Raw genomic sequence first — 11656 nt, 5'->3', positions numbered from 1 at the left:
TCCCGATGAATGAAATGAAGAAATGCGTTTATCGGGTTTTACTAATAGTTTCTTAGGGAATCTATCAATTAATTCATTAAAGTCCTGCACTCCCGTTTTTAACAAGAATACGAATAATTTGACCAGGTTTTTAATAAATTATCAATGTTTTAAATCAGTATGATTTCTCCGTGTATGCTTATATTCATACACTCATAGGAAAACAATCTGACCCCTTTCCCAATTACTTATGCATTATATTTTTAATTATTTTTTTTATTACTCCCTGACAATCCAACCATTATTTTTATGAACCATTTAAAAAAAACTGCCTGTAAATCATTAAAAAACAAGCCGAATCACAAAGCTGTCATGTAATGCAAATGATTTCCAGCGCCATTCTTTCCAGATTACCTGCGATTTAAAAAATCTTTTTATTTGTCAATTGACTACGAAGGCATACACATCAAAAGTAAATAAATAAGTCCAGATGTTTTAAAATAATTTAACAAATTCACTACGTTTAAAATGCACCCATTACATCTAAGTAATTTCATGTGATAATAATATGTATATTCTTCAATAGTATAAGTGAACGATCAATAATATTTGACTTTGGTCAAACTTAACAAATAACATAAAATTATTATTTTTAGTACGATTCTGGAAAGGGATAATAAAATATAAAAGTCTAACCTTATTTTGGAATGGGAATGAAAAACTTAATTTACACAAAACAGTATCCTGAAAAATATTTTATGTTTTATGGAAATGGGATAATCAATAATCTAATTTTTCTCAAACTTGTCTCTAAGAAAGTTAACAAAAAGGAAAAAGACAACTTTGAGCTCAGATTTTGAAAAAATATAAAAATTATTTGACAGTGACTGCAAAAAGGTTTTCAATGGTATTAATAAATACCTATCTGGCAAAAATAATTTTTTTGACAAAAGTAAAAAAAAAAAATTCCTAATATTTATTAACCGGTGGTAACAAAATCGTAGTAGTGGGACACTCATAGATTTAAGTCCAGTAATGTTCATATATCAAATCATTTATTTGTATACGTGAGATTATCAATCACAAAATAACACTATTCAAATCTGTGGTTCGAATGTTTCAACGTTCGATAATAGAATAGAGTTTGATTAGAGTCCCATCGTACTTTCCGATGAATTTGAATTTGGAATGTAGCTTGATTAGAGTCCCAGCGGGTTTTTCAATGAATTTGAATTCAAGACGTAGCTTAATTACACTCACTGCTTATTTTGTCAATGAATTTGAATTTAGATTATAGCTTGATTAGAGTCATTTTTTCATTGAATTTGAGTTTGGAATATAGCGTGATTAGAGTCCTAGCGCGTTTTGCTGCTGGCAGTAGGGCTGGGGCTCGTAGGGGGCGCAGCCTCAGAGTGGCGGGGGCTGCGAGGGCAGTGCGCCCAGCGGCCGCAGCTCGGTGTGCTGGGTCTCCTTGTGGCGGCGCAGATCCACCTTGCGCTGGAAGGCCCGGCCGCAGAGGTCGCACGCGAAGGGCTTGAAACCGGTGTGCTTGCGCGAGTGCGTGATCAGGTTGGAGCTCTGGCTGAACGCCTTTCCGCACACTTGGCACTTGTGGGGCTTCTCACCTACAAATAAATAAAAAAAACTTAGGGTCGCGTCTTTGATTCATAGATAAAATTACACAAAAATGATAATATTGCGTTTTTCTGCAATTAAAAGCAATATTTTAGGTACATGTGTTATCAAAATACAATGCATATTAAGTCGGGTCTCGAGCGACCAAATGTATTCAAAACATCGGACAGAAACTAAAATATTGGGTCGGGGGCACAGCGTAATGTTTATGGAAATATTGTGGTAATATAAAGTGGTAAGAAACTCTCTTTAAGTGGTGGTTTAATCACTAAATCACCAAAAGTGAGGTGGTAATTTGGCAATTAAATCTAGCGTAGAAAAACCTTCAACGATGTTACTAATTTGAAGATGATTGAGGACTAAGATTGTAAGGGGATGTGTAGTTTGTATTTGACGCTCTAGCGTAGAGTTAATATATCATTCGCGGAAATAATCCTTTGTTTCATATTTTCCATTCTTATTATTTAGGTACATATAAAAAAATGTTATAATGCAAAGTTCATAAATTTAATATACTAATGGAGCATTTAAAAGCTTCTGCTAGACATTTATCATTTTATGGTACAGATTAATAATCGCAAACTATGTACTTAAAGCGAAGCACCATGTAATAATGCAAAATGATGAGTTTTTTTTTTGAAAATTAGATCGTTGTAAGAAGTTTTAATTAAATACTGAGAGTATAACACATCTTGTTCTTTGAAATAGTCTTGAATATTTCTATATGCACAAAAAAATAAAGTATCAGACCTATAAAAACTGCGTAAAAGTTTCAAATCTCCTACTTAAGAACCGATTTTAATTTACGTTTTTATTGTATAATGTTGAAAATTAAGTTTTTTAGAAAATTATCGTAAAATATTTAAGTGTTCGTGTCTAAACTTCGCAAATAAAATAATACACACTTTTTGGCGGTGTTTTTCTCTTTGCCTAAATCAAAACAGGCGGCAGGTGTTAAATGGGAATTTAAACCTTATCGCCATATATATTGTGTGTTATTATTCTATCGGCCCAATTCTACATGTTACACGACGTGGTGCATTGCCTTAAGACGAGACAAAAACCTAAAATAAAGTCGTAATATTAACGACAAAGTGAAAAATTTGGACGCGCGGCCTGATGTATTGGACAGAACAGCTAAATTTGCCCTAGCAAATCTCTAAAATAATGTGGGAATATTAACGAAATAAGTGATGAAGTAGTGTAAAAACAATATTCAGCTCGCCGCCCGGCGTAAAGGACGGACCTACGGTCGAATTTGCCTTAGCAGGCATATTAAACCCCCATCTTTAATTAAACACCTCTGGCCCCCACCATATGAACAAAAGAGAAAAAAACAAATTCACCCTATTCGATACGCCCAAAGTATTACAGCTAGCATTTAATCTGGCCGAAATAAAACAAAAGTCCAATCTCAGCCGACCTATTTTACGATCAACACCCGAAACTCTCACATAATATTATCTCTTCCTCGTCTGTATCATATTTTACTTCACATTTTATTTGTTCTTCTCGTTACTTCATCGGTTCTCCCGTTCCACTCGCTCCAATCAGTTTGTCCAGTGGCGCAGCGTTAGTATTCGGGTCTCGATCCGGGAATCCCCGATGGACAAATAAAATTTATGGCTGATTTGACATTTCTTAGCACCAACCGGGCACTGATATTAAACTCTTACCCACGATAAGGATACAGCGACCAGAATATATTTTATATTAAAATAAGTTCATTAAATTCACTTAGGTAAATACAACATAGTAAACATACCAATCTGCACGTAGAAATCTTACTGATACAAAATATTGCTAATTTATTAAAAATCTCTTCAAATTATTCGTATTCCGGTTAAAAACGGAATTGCAGGACGATTTACATTTAAATATTTTATTAGCCAAAATGTCAAAGAAGAATGTAGCAAAGTAATTTTTATGGGCAGGTAAGACTGCACCTATGTTTTAAATATCATAATTTTCCATGAAAACGGGAGAAAATGTCCGAAACGTTAGCTAAATAAGGAGCAAGCGCAACACAGCATAAAAATCTAAACATTGATCAAGATAAAATATATCTTTTGTCAAATCACTTGATAATCAAATTTTTGATGGAGAAATTTTCCGTGCGGTGTAACTTTAGTCGGAACGTAGGTCCCTGGCGTGTCCTACTTCACCTCGGCCTGCAATCTGAACCATCTCTGTCAAATTGAAAATCTCATAACGTACTTCGGGGAAGAGAGCCCTGATATTGCTCCGAATACCTACCAACCTTAATAAGGGCTTTGATATAAGGGTGCGAAAAATAGAATTTTGATGTAAAATTAGAGGAAATAATTTCACTGTTTACATTAAGATGCCTTCGTATTCTCATTGAAAACGTATATAAACAAAAGTAAATGGATTATTAGTTTAATTATTAACCACTTTTTATGAATCATTCACCAATGGTCCCTGCAGTTCAAATGTCCCGTTTGGAACGTTCTTTCGCCAATCGGTCAATGCACATAAAATTTATTTTTGCACTAATACTGAAAATAATCCTTCAAATCGAAGGTTGTTATTTCAAAATACGTAAATTTTTCACGTTTCGCATCAATCATGGCACGAAATTACAAAAAAAATAGTATCTTCCAAAGGGGTATTTTCACTGTTTTTTCACACTCGAAAAAAATTACGACAATTAAGGTATTTTTATGTGGAGGAAATTTTTTTCTAAACGACTTAAAATGTGCCAATTTCGATTTGCCGACAATACGAAGTGTTCGTTTTCGTGAATTCGGCGGCGTGACGTCATACTGAATGACGTTGGTGACACTTACTATGTAATAATGACGTTAAAGTCAGTGGCAACCGTTTCGGTTTTAGTTCATATTTGAAATAAATAATTAATTATGAATGAAAATATTGGAATTACCTATTTTTAGTACAATAATAAATAATAATTAAAAATAAACTTATTTTTATTACATCCACACATTTTTAACGGTATTAACATTTCGTGAAAATACCCAATTACTAAATTGGAATAGTGTTAATAAAATGAGATTTTATTAAATCATACAGGTTCTTACAAAATTCTTAATTTTCATATACGTATGGGTAGAAAACCGTAAGTAATAAAAAAATGAGTAGGTTCTTTGGGAAAACGTAACCTAGCAGTCTCTAACGCAGAATAGGAGCTCAGGCACATGCCGGAGATTCCGCACATTTAGCCAAGTGAAAAATCCATAGCCTTCGCAGAACCTTCACGGAGGTCTGGAAAAGGTCAGGATTCCCGATTTTATAGCGCTTGTTTATCGCCGCACTTAAACATAGATTTCTTTCGCTTAATTTTTGAAACGCACGAAAAGCTTTCGCTTCATACCCGATACGTACAAAGTTTACAGTGCAGTGTTTCTATTTTCGATAAAATAATAGGTTACGTTACGTTAGGTTAGCTGGTTGGATTAGATAAATTTACGTTAGGTGAGTTTTTTAAGGTGAAATATCTTTTGGCGCGTCTGGGGGGGGGGGGGGGTAAAATCGGCTCTTGCGAGACAAGTATGGCAAAAGATGGAACGACGCTCTTTTGCGGAAACGGGACGACGCTCTTGCCCGGACCGACGCTTCGTTCGGCCAGCCTCGTGACTCGTGCTCTTTGCGCCCGGCCGCCAAAACTCTGTGCCATGTATTTTATTCTATTTTGTCTAATATTGGGAATTTGTCTATTCTAAATTACGAAGAATTTTCAATTTGAAATATATTTTGTTGTGTATAATAATAATAAGAGAATTTTTTTAATATCAAAAATAAAAATTATCTTTTACTTTCAATTTCACTTCCTTGTTTCACATCTTTCAAGCATCCTGTGACGGTTATTTAAATTTTTTTTCAACTATTTTTTATGTTGACCGGATAAATCATCAAAACGATAATTCATCACATCTTTAAAAAGTTATATAAAGTCATGGAAAGTGATGAAATAAAAACTTTATTAACTGGATTCAGTGGGTTAGGTTAGGGTAGGTTTAATTTTTTTTCTTCATCGTATTTAATGACTTTATATCACTTTTTAAAAGTGTGTTGAATAGTCACTGTGTTGAGTTAGCATGGAACCATTTTTTATTTATCTTATCTGTTTTGTAAATGAACAGTTCGAAACATATCTCTCGATGTTGCCTTACTTTTTTTATAATTATGTATTGTTCAATATTTAGTCGAAGAAAATATAAAATTCTATAGATCTGGTTTAATATCAGAATGAATGGATCACAAATATGCCTCCGTCTTATTGTCTGGATCGACAGGAACAGGAGGTAGCGGGCGGGAGGAGGTGGGGGAGGGGAAACAATTTATTTCTGTCATGCCATTGGTGCACTGATTTGGTGCCCGCCCCTCCCGCGGGGTGCAGCGGGCGGCGGTCGCCATGGTAACCACCCCCCTCCCCATGAGCCTTGAGGGAGGAGGTAAATGAGAGGGTACGTTGTTAAAGTGGTTGCGGGAGTGACCGCAGGTTGTGAATTTGAGAGATGTAAATTCAGCATTATTTTCAAATGAAAATGAATATTTTAATGAAAATAAAAATAATCAGGTACTCTTGTAGAATGTTTAATAAACCGCGTTAATATATTATGAATAAGTAATTCGTTCATTTTATAACTTAATTCAGTTCATTTTTTTAAAGTTAACGCATAATATGTTAGGTAACTAAAAGAGACACAGAAAAGTCAGACTTATAACTTGTGAACATGAATGACAAGAAAAGCATCATAACCATTTTCCATGCAATTTTAGGGTAAATTCGGCTGTAATTCTGCTTGGTTTTTCATTGTTTTTACTTTTTTCGTAAATTTAATTAATAAATAATGGTCACCCTTATTTTAACCAACTCTTGAATATGTACCCCTTTCGAGCACGTTCATAAGTTACCAAACATGTTCGAAGCCCGATCCCCCATATTCAAGTAAATTTTCTAAAGGCGGAAAGCGAAGCCTCTTAGCAAAATGACGATAGCATTCCTTTTAGTGGGCGATGATCGAATACTGTCTGAATTTCCCTTTCAACCAGATAGCCTGTTTGAAATGAGTATTTTGGGATGGATGGGGGAGGTTAGTTATGGATAGCAATTTCCCTCTGAATCGGAAATCAAAGCGTTGCCTCGGGCGCCCGGCGGCCATCGCTGTGGCGTGGCGGATTGGGTTGAGGGGGGGGGGGGAGGAAAAGCGGGTAGATGAACTTAGGAAACTCTTGCGAAAATACGTAGTGGATATTAAAGGTTAAAAGGAAAAGGTAATTCGTGAAAGATTGAAATTAAATCCAAAACATTGTAATGTATAATTTTTAAGGAATAGCATTGTTTTCCGAGCGTTTTATAACGGGTACTTTTGCTTGACTATAAAACTGCCGAGATGATCTTATTAAATTACCTTTCCAGATAAAGTACATTTTGTTTCGATTCAGATATGTATATGCGACCGAATCTTTTTCTGATTTTTCTGTTTCACATTTTTTATCTGAGGGTTGTTAATATCGTCTTCAATGATTATCTATTAATCCTTTTTGTTTTAAGGAAAACGATCTCAAGGGCAATGTGTTAAGACTGTTGGGTGTTGTTAGGGCCGGCCCTGAAGAAAAGTAACCGAAATATATCGAAAACTCTAAACTACATATTGCCGTAAAAGAATCCAGGTAACTTCTTATGTTTTGGATTCGAGTATCCATTCACGTGAAAGATCAAAGCACCGAGTCGAAATATGTCAAAGCGAGTTAAACGAATCAGAAGAGATATCACAACTTCCTTTCATGATAGTTGAAGACGTTTATGGTAATTTGATGATAGAGCAAGGAAAGCAACTTTTAAAGGTGCAGGAGCTTGAATGCAGGGAAATTAAGAAATGTTACATTACGTATAAAAGATGCTAGGGAAAACTTGCGCCAGTAAGTAAATGCTGTGTTGTATATTCCTATACCTGGTCCTACTCCTGAGAGCTTCGTAGTAATCTCTCTTTTCTGTTATACAGGCATCATTAATAAGAAAATGGGAGAAGTTACAACGTAGCCTTTATCTGGTTGTCTTAAAAGGGATTCAATGGATTTTGAACGTTTCAAAATACTAATATATAAAATTATTTAAAAAATGTAAACACAATGAAAGTCTAATTCGAGTACATGGCTTTTATAGTTTCTCTACCAAATGGGAGTTGCAGGGTTGTTCTACGGAAAGCTGGGTGGGAGAATTAGAGGAATGAGAAAGTAAAGGGAGGTAGAACGTTAACACTTCGATGATTTCACGTCTCTGGTTAGGGTTAGTAGGCGGGGTGAGAAGAGTATTGAAGGGCAGGGGAAAGGATTTTCCGACCGCTTTATACACATTGGTACGATTTTCTATATAAGATTCCTGCTTTTACCATGAATAATTATTATATAGTACTTTTGCCATTATTCATTATTAAAAAATGAAAATAAATGCATTCCGAAAATGTTTATTGGATCATTTTCACCATAAGTTGAATCAACATTTGATAACGAATATAGAAAAAAAGTTAATTGTCTTAAACAAAATATTTGAAAATCTCCTACTACCACCACAGTAATCGGAAAATGTTGCTTGTGCCGTGATGGAGGGTTAGCCAGCCGAGGAATTGAATTCACGACGCTTGGGTGGGACCAAAAAAAAATACTAACCTAGCCACTGACCGGTCAAAATATAAAGAGCCTTCCAAAATGTATTATTATAATATTGTGAATAAAAGTGAATGTTCTTCAAACGATGTTCAAGTCTTTAATTTGTTAGCAAAAGTAAAGTGAGATTTAAAAGTAATCCGTTTCTTTTCGTAGAATAGAGATTTAAAATCGGAAAAAAGCGTGCGGTGGTAATGAAGATAAATTGCCAACAATTTACGATGTCGGGGAAGTTCCAATCAGTTGAGGAACCCATCTCCAGAATGAAATAATGCATCCCTTTAAAGTGAACTTCCTTTGAATGGTTCAAGCAAGGGTGGATGGAAGTAAGAAGGAAGAAGGATGGAAGAGAGAAGCGGAAGAGATAACTAATGTGCAGGAATACACAACTCAATTCAAAGGATATTAATAAATAACTAAATTTATAGTGTAAAAGTCATCACCCTATCGGAAGATGTTCTCATTTTTGCAAATGGTCAATATGTAAAAATGAGAACATGAGAAAATGAGAACACAAGTCTCATCACGACTTTGACATTTGTGAAGTAGACAAACTGAAAAATTTTATTGAAATGAAATACTGTTAATTTATTAAAAATCTTATCAAATTATTCATTTTCGTGTTAAAATGGGAATGCGGCCAATAATGAAATAATTGAAAGAGTTCCCGAGAAACAAAGTATCAGTTAAAAGCAAATGTTATGTGAAGACGGCGAAACACTTGTTCATATAAATACTGTCATACTTGTACTGTCATATACGAGTATGTTAGGAAAAGAAAAAATGTTCTCGATATATTCTGAATGACTAATATTTTTTTCAGGAATGCTGTAACTTTTATATATCGTGGATTGATATTCTCCAAGAGAACGTGTAATAATTATGTGAAAATGTTTTAGAAATAATCTGTCGGCTCAACGTAAACTTCTTTATCGACTCATCAAACATCAACCAGACGATGGGTCACGCGATTACAGACTCCAGCAATTTAATGTTGGTGAAAGACTTGAAGATGTTTTTACCGTGAACGTACAAACACTATCAGCTATTACCTGCAGACCGCGTATAAATTACAGCCAATAATAACCTGGACTGCGATGAGGATGATTTTTTATTGAAAATATTTCAGCGACAAGCTATTTTTCAAAGTGATGAGATTCAGGATACAAAATGCATACTTGAAACTAAAAACACCATGACTATTGTAATGATTATTTTTTCTACCTATATACTATTTAATGCAAAAGTCGGTCGATGCTGGCACATCACTTTATCCTTTCATAACGATAAAATCACAAGTAGGTACACAGTATTTCGTGGCAATTCAAGTCGAATGTAATGTATGTAATGGATTGCGGTTGAAATAATGTAAGTACTAGTAGAGGTACCCGTAAGACTAAATGTTGAAAAAACGAAAGACCGACCAAATATAAAAAATTTACTAGATCCTTATGCTACGTTATTTTGATTTCACGCAGTTTTCCAAAGGTTGCGGAACCTCTCCCATTAGGGTGGGGAGAGGGGGAAGGTTGCCAGCAGGGGAGGGGGTAGGTCGGGAGGCTGCGCTGGTTTGCTCGACGGCAGGGTGTAATCTGGGAGCATCTGCTCCGTGAAATCTCCACGTAGTCTGTACTCTTAAAACTCAGCCATGGAGTTCTACGTTTTTCAAACAGGTTTTCTCTTAGTTGTAAAAAATCTAAGATTGACATGGAATTGGTGCAATTTTAGATGAGACTTTGAATACAATATATCTATTTAAATTTGACAATAGTCGTGTATGGTCTAAGGTTTTTACGGCTAAAAGTATTCTTTTAATTGCACGGAGAAAAGTGAGTATGCTAATTTATTGAGAATCTCTTCAAATTATCAGTAATTCGTTTAAAAACGGGATCGCAGTCATTTAACTAATGAATTTTTAGTTTTTTTTTGTCAGTAAAAGTTCAGTTAAGTTCAGTTAAGTTCTAGAAAATTTTCTAATATATTATCACGATGTCGGAAGACGTGTTCGAACTAAATGAACAATATTCATTTTTCTCCTAGTTATTTTTGGGATATTATCCACAGATAATGGACACTGTAAGGCTATCTGAAACATTGACTAAAGGAGGAGGAAGTGCAACACGGCATAATACCGAAAAAACACTCACGATGGTGAGTTTATGTAACTTCAAGATCAGAATAATGGTCTGCGCATAGAGCATATCAAAATCGCACGTGTAGCCCATATAATATATGCATGGCTGATGTTGTCTAAGATTTAAATAGTGTTTTTTTAAGTTGTGTCTACGGAGACCTTTAAAAGGTGGTAATATTTTTACTAGAATTATCTATTTTACCCCTTTCGACTTGAAATGATATAAAAAATTGCCAGCAATGAATCTTTTTGTAACTAAGATTGCAGGGCACCAATAACATTAACAATATTTGATTCAATAATATTAGAAAGTAGGAACCTACGTGATTTTGGTAAAATGTTATCGTTTCGATGATTGATTTCTAAACCAGCAACAAAAATCTGGCCCTCAAACGAAAAGCTCTCTCTCCACTTCGAAAAGTTCAAGCCGAAAGTTCCGTCGATTTATGTGTAATTTACGATAACCACTTTGCGGAATATATAAAGCGGATTTAGTATTCAGTCTCGAAGTTTAGAACTGGGGCTGTTCGTTTAACGCCACCCTTTAAACTCTTAACTATAGAAGATCGAGATTTCCCTTGAAGGAAAACAAATTGTGATTGTGAAAAACGTTAAAAATTTAGAAAATTTGACATTAAAACGATAATCAATCTAACAATGAAGTGCTAAAATAAATAAATAATACGAAACAGTGATTTTATGTACCTTAAGGCATCACTTAGAGCTCCGTTATGACTATTTTTTCAAGTGACATTTTTCAATGGTTGGTGCTCTTAGCCAAGGACTGTAGAACTCGCACATTCACGCGTATATCGGGGATGGGCATGGTATTTTTTATTTAAATTAGGAAAGGCAAAGTTAAAAAAATAACTGACGCTTATTTTAAAACAATGTGAAATTCATTTCGTCAAATTTAATGTTTTTTTTAATGGAGCTTATCATTGAATGGTGAGAAATAACTTTAAAAATTGTTTTACAACAAATAACTGCAATCATTACAACCTCATAAATAAAACAGAATACGGAAGAATATAATTTGATTTCCGACCGTAAACGTAGCTACCTGCGCATCGGAATCGCTCATAAACACCGCTCTTATCCGTTCGGCGCTGATTGATAATAAAAAATCTGTAAAAATTCCAAGCAGCTCGACCGCCATTACTGGGTTTGATTTCACAAAGGAGGTCCTCCCCCCCAGAGGAGGCGTGTCCCTCCCCCTCCTGGCCGGAGATAGGAGGAAATGAGGAAAGGAGGCCA

At 34.9% G+C, this 11656-nt stretch overlaps 1 protein-coding gene across 1 annotated transcript in view; it reads right to left on the bottom strand.

Moving 5' to 3' along the window:
- Positions 1 to 1140: 1140 nt before the first annotated feature.
- The window catches only part of sens-2 (zinc finger transcription factor senseless-2), a 91012-nt gene continuing 80496 nt past the window's right edge, over positions 1141 to 11656 (bottom strand). Inside the window, exon 5 of the mRNA XM_089631345.1 lies at positions 1141 to 1604. Coding sequence (XP_089487471.1) covers positions 1387 to 1604 — 218 coding nt within the window. The 3' untranslated portion in view covers positions 1141 to 1386. The remainder of the gene's footprint in view (positions 1605 to 11656) is intronic.

The sequence above is a fragment of the Hesperophylax consimilis genome, chromosome 4 (assembly GCF_061612785.1).
Source record: "Hesperophylax consimilis isolate HC1 chromosome 4, BYU_Hcon_1.0, whole genome shotgun sequence".
NCBI lineage: Eukaryota > Metazoa > Arthropoda > Insecta > Trichoptera > Limnephilidae > Hesperophylax > Hesperophylax consimilis.
Note: the sequence above shows the minus strand (reverse complement) of the source record. Positions and strands in the feature narration are given on the sequence as shown.